The sequence below is a fragment of the Protobothrops mucrosquamatus genome, unplaced genomic scaffold (genome assembly GCF_001527695.2).
Source record: "Protobothrops mucrosquamatus isolate PMUCROS unplaced genomic scaffold, P.Mucros_1.0 scaffold_199, whole genome shotgun sequence".
NCBI classification, from domain to species: domain Eukaryota; kingdom Metazoa; phylum Chordata; class Lepidosauria; order Squamata; family Viperidae; genus Protobothrops; species Protobothrops mucrosquamatus.
This window is the reverse complement of record NW_015386275.1, coordinates 150,264-168,439: the sequence shown is the minus strand read 5'-3', so window position 1 is coordinate 168,439 and position 18,176 is coordinate 150,264. Positions and strand designations below refer to the sequence as shown.

At 43.8% G+C, this 18,176-nt stretch overlaps 1 protein-coding gene across 1 annotated transcript in view; it reads left to right on the top strand.

Annotated features, from left to right (window-relative positions):
• Nucleotides 1-16,629: 16,629 nt before the first annotated feature.
• Nucleotides 16,630-18,176, top strand: part of LOC107296093 (CD99 antigen) — a 121,056-nt gene continuing 119,509 nt past the window's right edge. Inside the window, exon 1 of the mRNA XM_015825440.1 lies at nucleotides 16,630-16,924. Coding sequence (XP_015680926.1) covers nucleotides 16,864-16,924 — 61 coding nt within the window. The 5' untranslated portion in view covers nucleotides 16,630-16,863. The remainder of the gene's footprint in view (nucleotides 16,925-18,176) is intronic.

The window sequence follows — 18,176 nt, the reverse complement described above, 5'->3', positions numbered from 1 at the left end:
GGCTGTGTGCCCATTAGTCTTTTGTGTTATAACGACCTGGGTAATGGGTTGTGTGATTACATCCTGAGATCTAGTGTAGTGATATCCTGAGTTTTGTGTTGCAACATCCTGGGTGGTTGGCTGTGTTGTAACATCCTGAGCTTTAGCATTGTAACCTCCTGAGTTCTGTGATGTGATGTCCAGAGCAGAAGGCTGTGATGTAGCATACTGGGCTTTGGTTTGGCTCCGAGTTTGCGGTCTAGCTCTGTGTTCATGGCGTGTGTCCGTTTGCTTTGTGTGGGGGTCGGAGGGAGGTGCAGCAGCTGGTGATGTCGTCGTGGTTGGCTTCTGGATGGTGGTTGCATTTCGTCTGAGAGATGGGTTTGAGCTTGGGTTTGGGTCTGGTGAGGGTGAATGGTGGTGGCATACTGTGTTGTTCTGGGTCCGGTGTCAGTTTTTGTGGCTAGGACCCGTTTGTTGATTAGGGCTAGTTTCCAGATGTCTGGTAGGCGGGAGGTATTGTCACGTTTATTCATGTTGTGGGGGTGTTTTTCTATTTCGATGGCTTTCATAATTATTCTCTTGTTGTGGTATTCAGTTTTGGAGATTAGTTTGGTTCCTTCAAAATCAATTTCATGTCCTGTAGCTTTAAGGTGCTGGAAGAGGGAGGAAGTTTTTTCTTCTTTTCTGACTGCGTTCTTGTGTTCTGCGATGCGGGCATTTATTCTCCTATTAGTTTCTCCAATGTATGTGGCTGGGCAGATTTTGCATGGTATGTCATAGACTCCTTGGTTTTCTAGCTAGATCCTGTCTTTGGGGTTTCTTAAGATGTTGGCTATTTTTTGGTCGATGCCGAAGGCTGTCTTGATATTGTGTTTGTGGAGAATTTTGCTGATTTTATCACCACTCAGACCCATAGTCAGCTCCATAGGCTCACCTCTACGGAATCTTGCCAAATTTCTCACCAAACAACTTCAGCCCTACACAGAATCCATCTCCTCACACATACAAAACTCACTCCACTTCATAGAAACAATAAAGAAACAAAACCTACAACCCAGCGACCTACTCGTGAGCTTCGATGTCACATCCCTCTTCACCCAAGTGCCTATCAAAGAAGCCTTGACAGCTATCCAAAACAAATACAACCCCCCCAAAGCACATCCTAGATCTGACCAACCACTGCCTAACCAACACATACTTCATCCACAATGGACAAAGATACAAACAGATAGAAGGAGCACCTATGGGATCACCCCTCTCACCCGTCATCGCAAACCTATACATGGAACACTTCGAAACCAATGCTTTAGACAAATCTGAACACAAACCCAAACTCTGACTCAGATATGTAGATGACACTTTTGTAATTTGGCCACATGAGAAAGAAAAACTGGACAACTTCCTCACAAATCTCAACAGCCTACACCCCAAAATACAATTCACGATGGAAATAGAAGCTAACAACCAACTCCCCTTTCTGGACGTCCTAATCTACAAAAAACTACTTAAACGCACAATCCCACCGCCACCCTGCACAGATCAACTCCATAGCCAAGACCCGTAGCCAAGACCCTCATCTCCAGAACCAAACGCCTAGCCGACAAAGATCAACTGAAAACTGAATTACACACTCTCACAAACGTATTAATCTCCAACAGATTCCAAAGAAATACAATTACCAACCTAATCCAAAGGGAACCCCCCCCAAGAACCGAGACATAGAACAGTACAACGACATCACCCTCCTCCCCTACATCAAAGGCACCACAGATAAAATCAGCAAAATTCAGGATTGCAACTGCTGTTATTTGAGAACTAGTTTGGAACTTTTAGTGTATCCCTAGGAAAAGATAACTTTCTTCTATATTCTTGAAGTTATGAAGTTGTAAACTCAATTTCTACCTTTAATACAGAAAAGCACCAGTGTGAGAGAAAAGCATGTTGTTTAAGATATTCTGTTTTTTCACTTTCAATTAATCTTTGTACAAAGCAGGATTAATCAGAGTAAATATCTATCAAGTACGTACATAACTTTTGCAACAGGAATTTAGTAAAGTGTCTTATACCAGAAACAACATAAGATGATATTTGAATCTGTCTAGTTCCTGAGTTTTTCCAGTAAAGTCCTAAGTATTGTAATAGGATAGGAAATAACTTAGAAAAATGAAGCAATAAAGTAATCTATGTGGTTTACTAATGATATTGCTAGACGTTTATCAATCTAATCAAATTTCTACATCCTGATGTCTTCCTGATGTATTTGACAAGGATTTAAAGTTCAACACATAAGTTCAGATATAGTTGGACTATATGGACTATAGTTAGACTATATGGTCTAATCTTATTTTCAGAGCTGTACTGAAAAAAAAGAAATAAAATCATGTTATTTATGTTCCTTTGAGTTTTAGAGGAAAAGTGAGATATAATATGATGATGGTCTTTCCTACTCCTAGACTATCAGCCATTACCTATAATTATGATTTTCTTAGAGACATTGTAATTTGTCTCTTGGCAGGCTCTATTATGACTTTAAGAGCTGCATATATTAGTTCTTGGATCTTCCTTTTTTCTACATGCTGCCACAAGGACAGGAAAAATCAAGGCAGGAGGAAGAAGGGGAGGAGGGTGAGGAAGCTGCCACCGCCACCCCAGTCGGGACTCCGCGCTGCCCGGGCTCACCCTCCACCCATCCAATGTAGCCGTGGCGGGGACTGGTGCCACGCGACCCGCTGACCCTTGCCACGATGCTGCAGCTGCTCTGCCTGACTGGCTCCTGCCAGCCCCTCTGCCGGCCCAGCTGCTCCCCCCTTGGCACCCCTCTTGCCCCGGCACTCGCCCGAGCCCCCCGGGGGCAGAAGGAGGAAGTAGGGAAGGAGGAGGGCGAGGAAGTCGCCGCCGCCGCCCCAGCCAGGACTCCGCACTGCCCGGCCTTGCCCTCCGCCCATCCGATGTAGCTGCGGTGGGCTGCTGCCACGCGGCCTGCTGGCCCTGGCCGCGATGCTGTGGCTGCTCTGCCTGACCGGCCCCTGCCAGCCCCTCCACCAGCCCGGCTGCTCCCCCCGGGCATTCTTCTTGCCCCGGCACCCGCCCGAGCCGCCCGGGGGGCAGAAGGAAGGGGAGGAGGGCGAGGAAGCTGTTGCCAGCGCCCCAGCTGGGACTCCGCGCTGCCCGGCCTCGCCCTCTGCCCATCCGATGTAGCCGCGGCGGGCCACTGCGGGGGCTGGTGCTGCGTGGGCCGCTGGCCCTGGCATGATGCTGTGGCTGCTCTGCCTGACTGGCCCCTGCCATCCCCTCAGCCAGCCTGGCTGCTCCCCCCGGGCACCCTTCTTGCCCCGGCGCCTGCCCGAGCTGCCCAGGGAGCAGCAGGAAGAATGGGAGCAGGAGGAGGAGGGCAAGGAAACCGCCACTGACACCGGGCCCCAGGAGGAGGCTCTCCTACCATTGCTGCATCTCCCTCTTCCTTCCCGGCAGCCGGGACTCCGGCGCACCTTCCCGGCCAGCGGGGCCAATGGTTGCGTTGGCTGGGGATTGCAGGGGCTGCTCTCCCTTGGGATGTGGCTTGCAGTAGGGCTGGCCTGCTCAGTGGAGCCTCCGGCGGGCCACTCCCAGTGGGGATCCCGGGGCTTCCCTGGGTGGCTCCACGGCCACGTGCACCTCGGATGGGGCCAGCCCGGGAAAGGGACTTCCTGGCCACGCTTCTCCCAGGGGGTGGAGCACCCGGGCGCAGGGCCAATCAGGAACCCTGCGAGGGGGCAAGTCCACATGAGAGAGAGAGAAGGGAAGTGCAAGTGGCTCTCTGTCTCTCTCTCTCTGCAAATGGCAGAGGAGGCTCCGGAGCCGCGGGTTGCCGACCTGTGCCCTAATTTAAGAGACGTTGCGCTTGGAGCCAGAAGAAAATGAAAGCGAGAGAGACCTTGAAAGAACGAGCCAAAGAAGCCAGTTACCAAAACACTATGCCACCTGTGGATTGGCTGGAATTCAAATGAATACTGGGATCCTGGGAGGAGGAGTATTGAATATTGCTTTTAATATACTGCTTTTGCGGGTTTTTCCTCAGACCTCGCCTTGTTTTTCCTGCTATCACTAGCCCCTAATAAACATTCCTTTTGAGACAAAGCCTGTTTCAAGAGTTCTGCTTTCTTGGATGGCTTAGCTAAGGTAGGTCCTTACAGTCTGCCTCAACTAAATTGTTGTCATGTAATTTTTCATACCCTTCAACATTTTAATCTTATTTTATGTGAAAAATGTCATGTTAGTAGCTACTACAGACACATACACACACTTTTATTAATCAAATTTATACAGTCACCCATATCACCAAAGGTGACTCTGGGTGGTGCACAACAAATGGATAAAACTACTTATAACCACAGATATAAAAGAAATATTTAAAAATCACATTAATTGTAGGTAGTATAAAAATTGTGCTTTGAGGAGACCCCCTCAAAGCACAATTTTTATACTACCAAGGGGGGCTGGCTGTGCCGCTCATTGGTCAGAGCTCATTGGCTGTGCCGCTCATTGGTCAGAGCTGGAGGGTCAACCCCCGCCTCGCCGAGGGGGTCCACAGAGCCCAGCCGTGTCCTGGGATGGAGCCCCTGACTCAACCAGGAAGAGAGAGCAAGAAAAGAGCTTTGAGTTCTGCTTCCTCCCCCTGCAGGGAATTTGGATTGTGGCAGATGTGAACTGGCCTCAGGGGAGCGATGGATGCCGAGAGAGGTACCCCCCCCGAGTTATCCCAGAAAAGAGAGGGGGGGAAAGGAGAGAGAGAGAGAGAGAGAGAGAGAGAGAGAGAGGGAGAGAGAGAGAAAATATGAATATATGTTGTCCTTACTGGACTTTTAGTAAAGAACGTTTAATGAAATATTTTGATTTTTTTTAAATTAAGAGATGAGGTATGGGGATAATTATGCTGTATTTAAAGATGGTAGATAAGCTACTAAAATTGTTTTCACCTGTTTGGGATGAAGGAGAAAGTTTTTTCCCCCTTATTCTGCATAAAAATTTGTTTTCTTTGTAGGAGTTCATTGATTTCATAAATAACACTATAGTTTTTTTTATACATAGCATAAAGGTAAAAAAGGATATATGCAGTGTTATCTTCATTTTAGATGTCAAAAGGGTTTTGTGGCTTCCAGTGTTTTCTTTTCTGTGAGAAACAGGTCCAAGTGGCTCTTTTGAGTGTTTAAAGTTGCTGACCCCTGGATTAGGGTGATACATTCCTTCTCCTGGAGGAAGGGCACAATAGCAAGACAGTGCAAAGCATCCCCCCTCCCAACAGAATGGCAGGCCCCAAAGAAGGTTTACAGATTCAGCAGAAGGCTTAGAGAAACAATGTATTTCTTTGGGGACCTGATACGGACTAAGTGATTCATCATAACTCAGGAACAGTGCTGAGGTAGCTTTAAATTCTATTGTTCTGAGGTTTTATAACCAGTTTAAACACTGGATGGATATAGCATTTGTCATCTCTGATGAATACTTCCTTTTATTTGTTCCACTAGAGCAGAGCAGTCCTAATCTTATTGGGTATGCTCCTTTGCTAATACAATGGAGCACTACTGGTAGGGTGGCATGCTCATACTGGATGCTTCAGATAGTCTTGTTGGAATTGGGGCACCAGCATTCCATTGTTCAAACCTGTTTTTAATTCAAATCCCTTTTAATTCAGTTTTTGTAGCAAACCTTCACTTTGGCAACTTAAATCACAATTCCCTGCTTCTGCATTCAGCAGGATGAAGATAGAGCACTCTGACCACTGATAATATACAGGACTTTGGATACAATAAAGACTCTCTGGCAGTTCTTTTCTTCTCCCAGCTAACTGCATAGGACTGATGTATAGTTCACCCATGTATATTGATATAAATAGTTCCTTTTTTCAGGCAGCAATATTTAGCAAAAAAAGAAAGTAGGTAGCTGAGTACATGATATATGAAAGCATACAGATTTGAGAAACAAAGCAATATTTTCAGCCTACTCTAATGCAATATCTACTCACATAAATCAGGCACAAATTCTGAAAAAAAATACTTTCCCAATAGGAGAAGATAACTCAGCAGAATTGCTACATTTCAGTCCACTTAAGCGGTAACAATCTCTGAAGAATGCAAAGTTATTAGGTCAGATATGTCAGATCTACAATTACTATATTTGTTACAATGATTACTAAGTAAATGTTTTTGAAATTCAAAACATGATGGGGATTGTGACTTTTAACACTATACAGCATTTTTAATATCACAGCAATTAAACATAATATATGCTTTGCATATGCAGGATTGGTTTACCATTCAAGAGAATGGCTCTTGATTCAAGTATCATATTTGTATGGATAGAAATCGCAACCCTTAGCTTCACTTCCTGAGCTTACCAGATTTTCATTTTTAAATGGGCTACCAGCATAAATGTTTACAAGTATAATAAAGATTGCTACCCTCATGAAGACCATTTAAATAGCAGCCTAAGCAGGGAAGTCCTTTGCTTCAAGCATAAAAAATCTTAGCATGGTCCAATAGATCTTTATGGAAGCTTACACAAGAAATATATCCATCCTTTCAATTTCCAATTCAGGACTTGTGCTAGTGATTTTGGGGGGGTAAAAACAATTTGCTATTACATTTGTGATGAGCCTGCTTCTGTTATGGTGTTTTACTGTTTGTTCACATAGCCATGTGTTCCTATAGGCACACAGCAATCATACTTACTTGACTGATAAGTAGCTGAGAATTAAAGTCTAATGTATTTGTAGAGAAGAAGGTGGAAAAGGCTGCAACAGATATTGCCCTGAAGGGAAAAGCATTTCATATTATACATTACAGATCCATCTACATTAAACAGACAATAAAACAAGTTCTTGTTTTATCATTGGCTATTAATTACTGTAAGCAAACTAGAGTTCATGTGGAATCTAACAATTGTAAGGACCCACCTCAATTTTACATCTTAAGAAGACAGAACTCTTGGAATGTGTCTTCCAACAGGAATCTTTATTAAGAGAAACTGATTGCAGGCAAGCTAGACAGGATCTGGGGAATCCTCTCCCACCATTCAATGTTTTAAAGTGTTCCCAAGCAGCCCCCTCCCCACAGTTCTTCCGGGTGATTCAATCCGTCAGTCTGCTCCATCGGCACGATCACTCGTTTTCTCTTTTTCCAGATTCCAGGCGTTGCATTCCCCCCCCCTTTTCCCTCACTGCCGGCAAAGGGGAGAACTTCAGAGGGAGTAGGATGAAAGACGATGGCCGCATTGTTATGGTTAGTCCTCTCGAAGAGAATAAACACCCGGTTACTTTGTAGTTAATGAAGGAAGTGAGAGTCATAAAACCCCCATGCTTACCCTCCTCCCCTTCCGTAGTATGACAGAATCCAGAAGAGAGTAAGAATTGGTTTTATATCAGAGTAGGTAGATAGAAATGAAATATAACTGGATTCTGACATTCTGCCCCCCTTAAAAATAAGAGAGATCCACCTGTAAAGAAAACAAAACAGGTATAAAAGTTAGTCTGGCTTGTTAGGATACTCTGTATGAAACTTCTTTAATAGCTTCGGGGCTCTGACATGATGTTGATGGACCCACTCGTTTTGTTAGGCAGGGAGGTGTTTCCATGCTACTAGGTATTGAGTTGTCCCATGATATTTCCTAGAGTCTAGGATTTCCTTTATCTCGAAGTGTTGTTCTCCTTCCACCATGTTTGGAGGCGGTGGGGGGGATTTTTGGCTGTAAGGGTGACTAATGTTCTCTTTTCAGCAAACTGCAGTGGAAAATTGGGTGTATTTGCCTAAGATTTTTGGGTAATTCTAATTCTACTGTTACTGGGTTTATGATTCTTTTTTTCCCCCAAACAATTTTATTGATTTTTCCCTTTTTACACCAGAAAGCTTAAGAAACAACGTGGATATAGGGTAATCAGTTAGGTACAATAACATCATACATATATAGCTCAAATAATTCTCCTTAAAATTTTCCTCTCTAACAATTAGAATAATATAGTCAAACTAATACAGTTCTAGGTAAGATTAATTCATTAATACATTCCTAAATAAGAATTCAATTAATCAATAGAAATTATCAACAACCTTTCATCGATGTAAATCAAACCCTGTTTTTACGTTTATTAATTTCCAAATACCATATCTAACTTAGCCTTAAACAAAAATATTATTTACAATTCGGGTGTCTATAATTTCTCTTATTTAAGCATATTATTTCCATAATTACGTACATTCTTACATTTCTCACCTATATTCTATTTCTTATTCAGTAATTCTTCATTTATTAATTTCATCTCTTCCATCATTACAATCTTTTTATCATTATAGCTCCACAAATTAGCTATCATATCTAATAATAAAAAAGCATAGGAAAAATAGAAAAAAAATAATAGAAACAAAGAGACCAAGAAAAAGAAAGAGAAAAGAAGAAAGATCTATTATTCCAAAAAATATATTCTTACTATATTTCAATATTAAATTCTAAATCTTATCCTAAAAACACCTTTTAAAAATCCAAATCCAAATCAATCCACATCTCTATAAAGCCGTTGCAACCCATAAATGTAATCTTAAATTCCATATTTATATCTTATTCTAGCTTTCTTTCTGTTCCAAACGGGTTTCCATAGTAAGGCCTCTAAGACCACAAATAAAACTCCCTCCATTTCTTGCCGTAACGCATAAATCAGGGGAGAATCTCCCATTGTCCATTTTAATAGGCTAGTGAAAAAGTTGTAGCGATTCTCAATAGCTCGTGGTTGAATATCCATCTTCATCTTTTTTGAAGTTGTGTCTAGTTTAATTACAGTCATTTTTGAATCATCCAAAGTCTCAATAGATTGTCTATAAAATAATGTAGAGTCTTCTTTAATATTATTTTGCTCTCCTCCTATTGGTTTTTTATCTGTCAGGTAATCAGTTGGAGTCTGGAGATCAGCCTGCCTTTCTGGGGTAACATCCTTAGTTTCCGTGCTAAGTCATTTGTTCATTAGCATCAAAAGTTTTTTCCGGTGTAGGTTGGTAGTCTTAATGTAAGATTAATTCCTCCATCTCAGTAAATTGTGAATAAGGTTGAAGACGGGTCTCTTGAGTATATACCCCTTCGTCTGTTTCTTGGCTTACAAAGTGCTCACTTACACCTTGCGCTTTGATTTGTTGTTGAAAAATAATCTCTTTTGTATAGGCAATTATTTGTTCAGTATTTTCACGAATTTTGTCCAATATATACTTGTAACTGAAATCTGGACAGAGTTCCTCCATTTCAGTAATATATAAAGCCATTATTCTTTTGGTGGAGGCTGTATTTATTAACAATCAGTCAATATCCGCTTCCACCCAGCTATACAGCTTCTTTATCTTTCCCTTTTGAGATAATTTGAAGGTCAAAGTCAGACTCAGAGTCCAAAAAAAGGAATAACAATTGCAGTAAATAATTTCACCACAAGATGTCCCCAGAGGGTTAACCAGTTGTTCAGTCTTTCCAGACCCCCACTAAAAATAATTTCTTCCCTCTTTTCCTTTTTTCCTTCTTTTCTTTAGTTATAAAAATAGTAGAAAATAATAAAAAAAATTCCTCCAAATTGCTAGCATATTAAGTTTCTGTAACAAGGATTTTAGGACTCCCAAATATTCAAAAATAAAATCAACCATTGAAAAAGTTAAAATTATTTTTTCTTTTGTTCCAAGGCTTTCCTTCTCCCATCAACAAAGCCACTTTAAAAAGATAGGGAAATGATTCCAAAGGCTTTTCACAGGAATAAATAGGAAAGGGAGAGGCAAGGAAAGGTCTCACTGAATCTTCCACGGTGGTTCTATTTCGCTTAGATGTTCTTGTGGCTTACGGCTGGGGCAGCTAAGTGATCGGCCATTTTACTGACCGATCTTTACTTCGTCAGCCCAAAGGACTCGCTTGGACAGCAGAGGGCGCCACCGCCCCTCTGCAGTCAAACAGGCAGCCTCCTCAATGGTGGTCGCCCCTCCAGGGCGACTTTCGACACAATCAAGGGTCTACCGGCGGGGGAAACTCGGCCGACAAAGAGACAAGCCTATCTGAACGACTACAGCGCTGCGACCTGGAACTGGAAGCCGGTTTATGATTCTTTTAATTGGAAAAGGCCCTATATATATTGGTCCAAGTTTTGTACAGGGTTGTAGGGATTTTAGGTATTTTGTAGATAAGTACACAATTTCTCCTATAATGAATGATGTACGTTCAACCCTTTTTTAATCTGCTTGTGCTTTGTATGCTTGCCTAGCTTCATCTAGGGCTTTTCTAACTATTGGCCAGGTGTTTTGTAATTGTTCCATCCATTCTTTCAGTGATGGGATTGCCGGTTCGTTTGGGGTTAGTTCTGGCATGGGGTTGAAACTTTGACCGGTAGCTATTTCAAAGAGAGTGTAACCTGTGCTGGAATGGACTGCATTATTGTAGGCCACTTCTGCGAAAGGGAGTAGGTCTGTCCAATCCGACTGTTGGAAATTAAGAAAGCATCTTAAATATTGCTCAAGTACTGAGTTCAATTTTTCTGATTGACCATTCCCTTGCGGGTGATGGCTAGATGTCAGTCCGAGTGGTCCCTAAAAGGGATAAAAATTCCTTCCAAAATGCAGACATAAATTGCACTCCCCTATCAGATATGATGCATTGCGGTGCCCCATGCAATCTGTAAATATGCTGCATGAAAAGGCTTTTGCGGTGGGAATATGCTAAAGCTTTTGCGGTGGGAATATATTGGCAAGGGATAAAGTGCACCTGTTTGGAAAACAAGTCCGTAACCATCCAGATGACAGTGTTTCCATTGCTTTCTGGTAATTCCACTATAAAATCCATGGCTATTTCCCTTCAGGGAGCTGAAGGATTTGCCACTGTTTGTAACAGTCCGGGCGATTTCCCTTGCAACCTCTTGGCAGTTGCACACTTTGGGCAGCTGGCCACGTAACTTTCTATGTCCTTTTTCATGGATGGCCACCAAAATTGCCATTTAATTAAGTGTAATGTTTTTACAAATCCAAAATGTCCTGCTGATTTTGTGTCGTGGCAAAGCTGCATGAATGTGACTCTTTGGGTTGTTGGTATATATACCTTTCCCCCCACCCAAGGCAGCCCGTCTTTCATTGTGCACACGTGTTTATTTTTCTGGAACCATTCATCTGTTTCCAAACTTTTCCGGAATTCAATTCTGGTTTGGCTACCCAGCTGCGGTTTTAATTTAGCTTGGGCTCTGGTGGTTACTGGCGCTGCCAGTTGTGATTCCACCATCATCGGTTTAGAGTCAGTGGCTCGCGTGCTGTTATATTGGGGCATGCGAGATAGTGCATCTGCCAGGAAGCTCTTTCCCCCCGGCAAATGCTTGAGCGTAAAGTGGAATTGGTGAAAATGTTGGGACCAGCGGGCTTGCTTGGGGTTGAGCTTCCTGGGTGTTTTCAAGGCTTCCAACTTTTTGTGGTCTGTCCACACCTGGAAAGGGACTTTATTGCCTTCAAGGAACTGGCACTACGTGAGTAATGACCAACGTATCCCATATGCCTCTTTCTCCCACACGGGCCAGCGCTGTTCCATTTTGGTTAGTTTCTTGGATGTATACGCACAGGGTTGCAATACCCCTTCATCGTTTTCTTGTAATAGTACAGCCCCCACTGCCACATCACTTGCATCCGCCTGTATTACGAAGGGCTTATCCATGTCTGGGTGCTTCAGTACTGGTTCGGCAGAAAAGAGTCTCTTTAATCTCTCAAATGCCGCTTGGCACTCCATTGTCCATTTTAGTGGCTGGCTAGGTTTTATTGAGGATGCTCCCTTCATTTTTAGTAAGTTCATGAGGGGCAGGGCTATCTGGGCAAATGAGGGAATAAATTGGCAGTAAAAGTTTGCGAAACCCAGGAAACTTTGCAGTTGCTTTCTTGTATGAGGTGGTGCCCATTCTAATACTGCTCTGACCTTCTCTGGGTCCATTTCAATGCCCTGTGGGGATATACGATAACCTAGGTAGTCTATTCTTTCCTGGTGGAATTCGCATTTCGATAGTTTGGCATATAGGTGGGTGGCTTGCAGTTTCTTTAAAACTGCTCTGACTAGGTTGACATGTTCCTCTTTTGATTTGGTGAAGATAAGGATGTTGTCTAAGTAAATCAGAACCCCCTTAAATAGGTGCTCCCTTAGTACCTCGTTGATTAATTGCATAAATACTGCGGATCCCCCTTGTAATCCAAATGGCAAGACTTTGAATTGGTTGTACCCCATTGGGCAGTTAAATGCAGTTTTCCATTCATCCCCTTCCTTAATTCTCATGCTTCCCTTAGATCTAGTTTAGTAAAAAAAATTCCTTTCGAGAAGTGTGATAACATGTCCTTCATGAGGGGTAGGGGGTATAGGTTGCTTTCACTGATTGTATTTAGGAGCCTATAATCCACGCATATGCGTAAAGAGCCGTCCTTCTTCTCGCTAAAGAGGACTGGAGCGGCCACTTTAGGCTTGGCTGGTTCAATGATCCCCCTTTCTAGGTTTTTCTTTATGAACCTTTCCATTTCCTCCTTCTCCTTTGGGCTCATGGAGTATAACCTGGGCTTTGGGAGTTTTGCTCCGGGCTTGAATTCTACGGCACAGTCCGTGGGTCGGTGAGGGGGGGAAGCTCATCCATCCTCTCCTCACTGAAAACTTCAGCAAGATCTCTGTATTCCTCTGGTATTTCTGGTAGACCCTTTTCTTCTCCCATGGATGCTTTTTCCGTTCTTAATTTTGGTAGATCCCCTTGGGGTTTTAAGTCCATAGGGTCCCCTTTTGGGAAATTGATTTTTGCCATCCTCCAATTTATCAGGGTTCCATTTCTTTAACCATTCCATCCCTAGAATCATCGGGCATTCCATGCCTGGGGTCACTACAAATGTTATGGCTTCCTCATGGGAGAGGTGGATTGGTAAAATGGCTAGGGTAGCTGGCACCCCCCCTGCTATGGACCCATCTAACTGGCCAAATGAGATTGGTTGTTCTAGCCTCGACGAAATGCCCAGATTCCCCACTAGCATCGGGCTAATGAGGCAGCGGGTGCAGCCAGAGTCTATTAAGGCTTTCACCTTGACAGCTTCGGGCATGGGGGGAATTAATATAGTCACTGTCTTGAGGATGGGTGCGATGGGTCCACTTACCAGGGGTTCGCCCTCCAAGCTGTCGTCTGAGGTGTCCACCGGCCCTGCGGTGTAGGCTGGAGTTCTTTCCCCACGATGGGCAGAGGTAGGGGATTCCACAGCCTCCATCATGGCAGATTCTTTTGGCTTAGCTGGAGACTTCCCGGATTTGCTGGCCGGTGATCTGTCTGCGTTGTGCGGGGGGACTTTCGAGTGGCATTCTACAGCCCGATGCCCCTCTCTCCCGCATTTGAAACAATCCATTTGCTTCTTGGCCATAGCCGATGGTTTCACTGGTTCGTGCGTCGACTCAGGCGGTGAGCGGCTCCATTGTTTTCCTCGGCGGTGCCTCTTCAGTAGGTCGATCTCTGCTTCCTCTGCCAGGACGTACCATTCGAGTTGGTGTGGGTCCCCTCGGGGCAGGCAAGCTTCATATAGGTCATAGTTTAGGCCATCTTTGAAATGGCTAAGGAGGATGTCTTCTGGCCAGTTCAGTTTGCTGGCAATGACCCGGAATTCTTGCGTATATTTGGCTACCGGGCGTTTGCCTTGCCTCATGGTTTTGATCCTTTCGCAGGCTTTGCAATCAGCCAGGGGGTCCTCAAATCGCCTTCTCAGAGAGGACATGAAACGGTTGAAGTCGTTGAGCTCTGGGGCATTGGAGTCGTGCAAATTCACCACCTAATCTGCGGCCAGCCTGTCCAAAGCAGATTGCACGATCCAGATACGGGCTTTGTTGCTAGGGATGTGCCGCCCGTATTCCTCCATGTAGCTGAGGACTTGTGTTATGAAAAACCCCAAGCGTGCCGGCTCCCCCTTGAATCTCGCATCCAGCGGCGGGAGTCTTTGAATAGATCGGTGCCTTTGTTGTTGGTGGTATTGTCTTCCATCCAGATCACCATCTGCGGGTCGGGGGGGGAATGGACGTCCCCGGGGCTGCAGGGTCCAATTCCCCCTCAGTGTCTCTCCCGTTGTGGCTCCAGGAGCTGATGCGGCTGTGGGGCTCAGAATTCTCCTCTCCTAGGGAGCTGAGGGTTCTCTTCATCAAGTTGATAGCTTTCTCTAGGATCCAGCTCGAGTGCAGTGCCCAGCTTCTTTCCTCTTCGCTTGCGTACAGGGATTTCCCCATCTCCTGCTTCCATTCTGGTTGGTTGGCCCCCTGTCTCAGGGTCACCTTTCTTGATTTCATTTCCCACTCGCCTTTCTTTCCAATGCCCATTGACCACCGAGGTTTGTGGTCCCGTGTCTCCACCACCTCTTCTGAGGAATCTGACCTCTCAGATCCCGACATCTGGCAGGTTTTCAGTTAGGGCAGTGGCTCCCTCTCCGGGGGGCTTTCTCCCTTCCCTGCTCCGTCGTCTGACATGGTATTTTTTGCAAAGTCCCCCGGCAAGGTTCTCCCTTGCAGGTGGACTAATTTTGCAGATCCTGTCTAATGTAAGGACCCACCTCAATTTTACATCTTAAAAAGACAGAATTCTTGGAATGTGTCTTCCAACAGGAATCTTTATTAATAGAAACTGATTGCAGGCATGCTAGACAGGATCTGAGGAATCCTCTCCCACCATTCAAAGTTTTAAAGTGTTCCCGAGCAGCCCCCACCCCACAGTTCTTCTGGGCGATTCAATCCGTCAGTCCGCTCCGTCAGCACGATCATTCATTTTCTCTTTTTCCAGATTCCAGGCATTGCATTTCCCCCCCCCCCTTTCCCTCACTGCCGGCAAAGGGGAGAACTTCAGAGGGAGTAGAATGAAAGACGATGGCTGCATTGTTATGGTTAGTCCTCTCGAAGAGAATAAATACCCGGTCACTTTGTAGTTAATGAAGGAAGTGAGAGTCATAAAACCCCCATGCTTACCCTCCTCCCCTTCCGTAGTATGACAGAATCCAGAAGAGAGTAAGAATTGGTTTTATATCAGAGTAGGTAGATAGAAATGAAATATAATTGGATTCTGACAACAATATTTGATATATAAGTTACTGCAATTTATCTGTTTGCATGACAAAATTGAAAGTCAAGCTTTTTTTTAAGCTTGGCACATTATAGGAATGCAGCCTATGAGCTTAATATATGACTTAATATGTTATGGGTAGTCCTCGACTTACAACTACAATTGGAATGGGAACTTCCATCACTAAGCAATGCAGTCGTTAAATAAGTTGAGCCCGATTTTACAACCATTTTTGTTGCGGTTATTAAGGAAATCCAGCTTCCCCCACTAACTTTACTTGCTGGAAGCTGATGGGGAACAGTGATCACATGACCCTGGGATGTTGCAACCATCAGAAATACAAGCACTTGAATTTTGATCATGTGATTACAGGGATATTGTGATGGTTGCAAGTGGGAGATCTGGTCATAACTTTTTTCAGCATTATTGTAACTTCAAATGATTATTAAACTAATGGTCATAAATTGAAGATTACCTGTATTAGAAAACAGAAATTTGGACTGAATAATTCTCAATTCAATTAATTGAGGATAAGCATGTTGTTTAACCTCAGTCTTTACCTCCTGTCAAATCCCAAAATTTCTCACATTGCAGGAATACTGAATTTTGCTAATGGAACAGCTTTTTTCACTTTGAGTATCCTTTTGGAAAAACCTGTTACACAACTCTATAGAATTTCCCAACACACCATAATATATTACAGAAGAGGAATGAGACTTAATAGAGAATTGTTTCTTTGCAGAAATTCCTAATTTGATTCTGCAACAACCAATGAATTGTTTAGGTGAAGCAGTTGAAAAGTATGAAAGCTGTCATACCAATTCAAAACACTTCTGACCATTTAATGGTCAGAAAGCCATATACATAAGGAGTGAATGTTTTATACCCACATATGAATTTTTGAAGCATATTATGTCTCTTCCAAATCAACTCACAACAATCTTCTTAAATTAGTTGGATCGAGAGTGAGTAGCTGACAAAAGTTGAAATTTTAACAGTGTCTGAAAGAAGTCACCAGCCATTAAATGTTTCTATTTGGACACTAACCACAACTGCAAAAAGAAACACATTAAAAATCAGAATTTTCCGAGTGTTTTACCAGGCTAAGGAATTAGAAGGAGGATCCTCGATTCCCGATAGATGATACAATACAGCAGGACATGATCTTCAGTTCCAATAACCCCTTGGGGGTCATTAAAACTATAGTCACCGATGCGCAGGCACCTCTATCAAAAGACGAACCACAAAAGAGTACAATATTTTTTAAGACTCATTTTTTTCCCTTGCCATAGCTCCAAATTCTCGCCCCGGGAGCAAACTCTACCTCTGAAGCACTTACAATAATCTCTCGGCAATAACTCTACAAGCACCCTTTCCCTCCAGCCTAAAAAATCCCAAATGCGCCACACCCCGTGGAGCTCTCGCCAGCGGGTTTTCTATTATGGGGACATGACTCAATGTTTCTGTCTTCCGTCGCTAGACATCTTGGGGAGGGGGAGGTTAACAGACATTCCGTTCGCCCTTTTCATTGGAGGTCGATATCTAGCTGCTTCCAGGGATTGGTTGGTCGGTTCCTGGAAGGCAGCCCCACAGCTTAGGGGTAGCGCAGTTCACTCTTGTTTTCGCTCAGTCCCCAACTTTGGGTTGTAGCTTTGCGGTTCTTATGCAAATAAACGGAGCTCCTAAGAGGGCAAGGAAAAACAAAGCGGAGAACGAAAAGAGGAAGGCGCTTTCTTGGCGCTCACCAGAGAGGCGTTGCAAAGTTTACCTCAAGATTTTGAGAGGGGCAGCTGTTCAAAGGCCCTCGACCCACCATGGGGAGACTCGCCCTTAGCCTCTCCTTAGCGCTTCTGCTGCTGGCGGCCCTTTGCAGAGGTAAGGCAGATCCGAGAAAGGTTGCTCGGTCCGATTTTCTTCCCACACCTTTGGTACCCACCCGCGGAGCTGTGTGTGGTCACTCGGTTATTTTCTTCAGCCCGGCGGGTCCTCCCTCCTGCCGTTTTTTCGCTAGGCTCCTGAAGCAAAGCTCTGGAGATAGAAAAGGAAAAAGGAAAACTCTTTTCTGGATCCTTTTATTGATGCCGGATCGGTTCCAACAGCCTGCTGGAAATTTTATGGTGCAGTGCTGCGGAGCATAAGGAAAGACTATTTATAAACAGTTTAAAAATTTAGCTTTCGTCCTTTTTTTTAAAAAAAAAAAATCAGGCTGCGCGCACGCACACACGCGCGCGCGTTCTGCTTGAGGGAATTAAACGTCTGCCACTTCCCCACTCGGGCCAAGTTAGGGACAGATTTTGAGGAAATAGTTTCAGATGTCTGAGAGACATTTATGGCTCATTGGACTGAAATTGCGCATTTTCCTTGAAGATTTTGTAATTCATAGGACTATAACAGATTTAAGACCTGGCGACAAGATAAATCAGTGGTTTACAATATTTGTTTTAATAGCATGAGCAGTTCATATTGTCAAGGTCACATTTATACTAAATACTTGGCTTAGGAACTTGAAGTCGTTGCCCAGCAAAATCCACTTCTCTTCCAATTTTGCATTTGGGATTACACAGTAGCCATTATAATAATATAATAATATAGTAAATTGAACAATTATTAGAATAATGATTTGTCTGCATAACTGCAATAATGATGTGTCTGCATAATTGCTAGAACAATGATGTAATGCATAATCACTGGGAAAATTCACTGGGAAAATTCTCTGTCAGTAATATGTGGCAACCTAATGCGCTCTGCACATGGATACTTTGTATGTAGCAAAACCTTCCATTCTATGCCTGTGAGAAACGTTCCTAATGTATCACAGTGTGTATTTCAATGTGTAGTCCTTTGTTCTTTAAGGAGGGGAGTATAAAAACTGAAGTCTAATCACGCCCTCCTCGTTCAGAATTGCCTATCTCTAATATGCTCTGGACTTTGCGCAATTAAACTTCTCTGCTAACCCCTCCGGAATTCGTAAGAGTTCTTTCGTTTTCCACAAGAATTTTGGCACCCCAGATGGGACTCTTATGAAGAGGCCGTTGTCCTGCCAGACGGACTGCCCTGGGGGAAACCCCTCTCCTATCGGTGATATCTCCAAGCCGGCTCCGTGGCCTTTGACTACGGGGAGACTTCC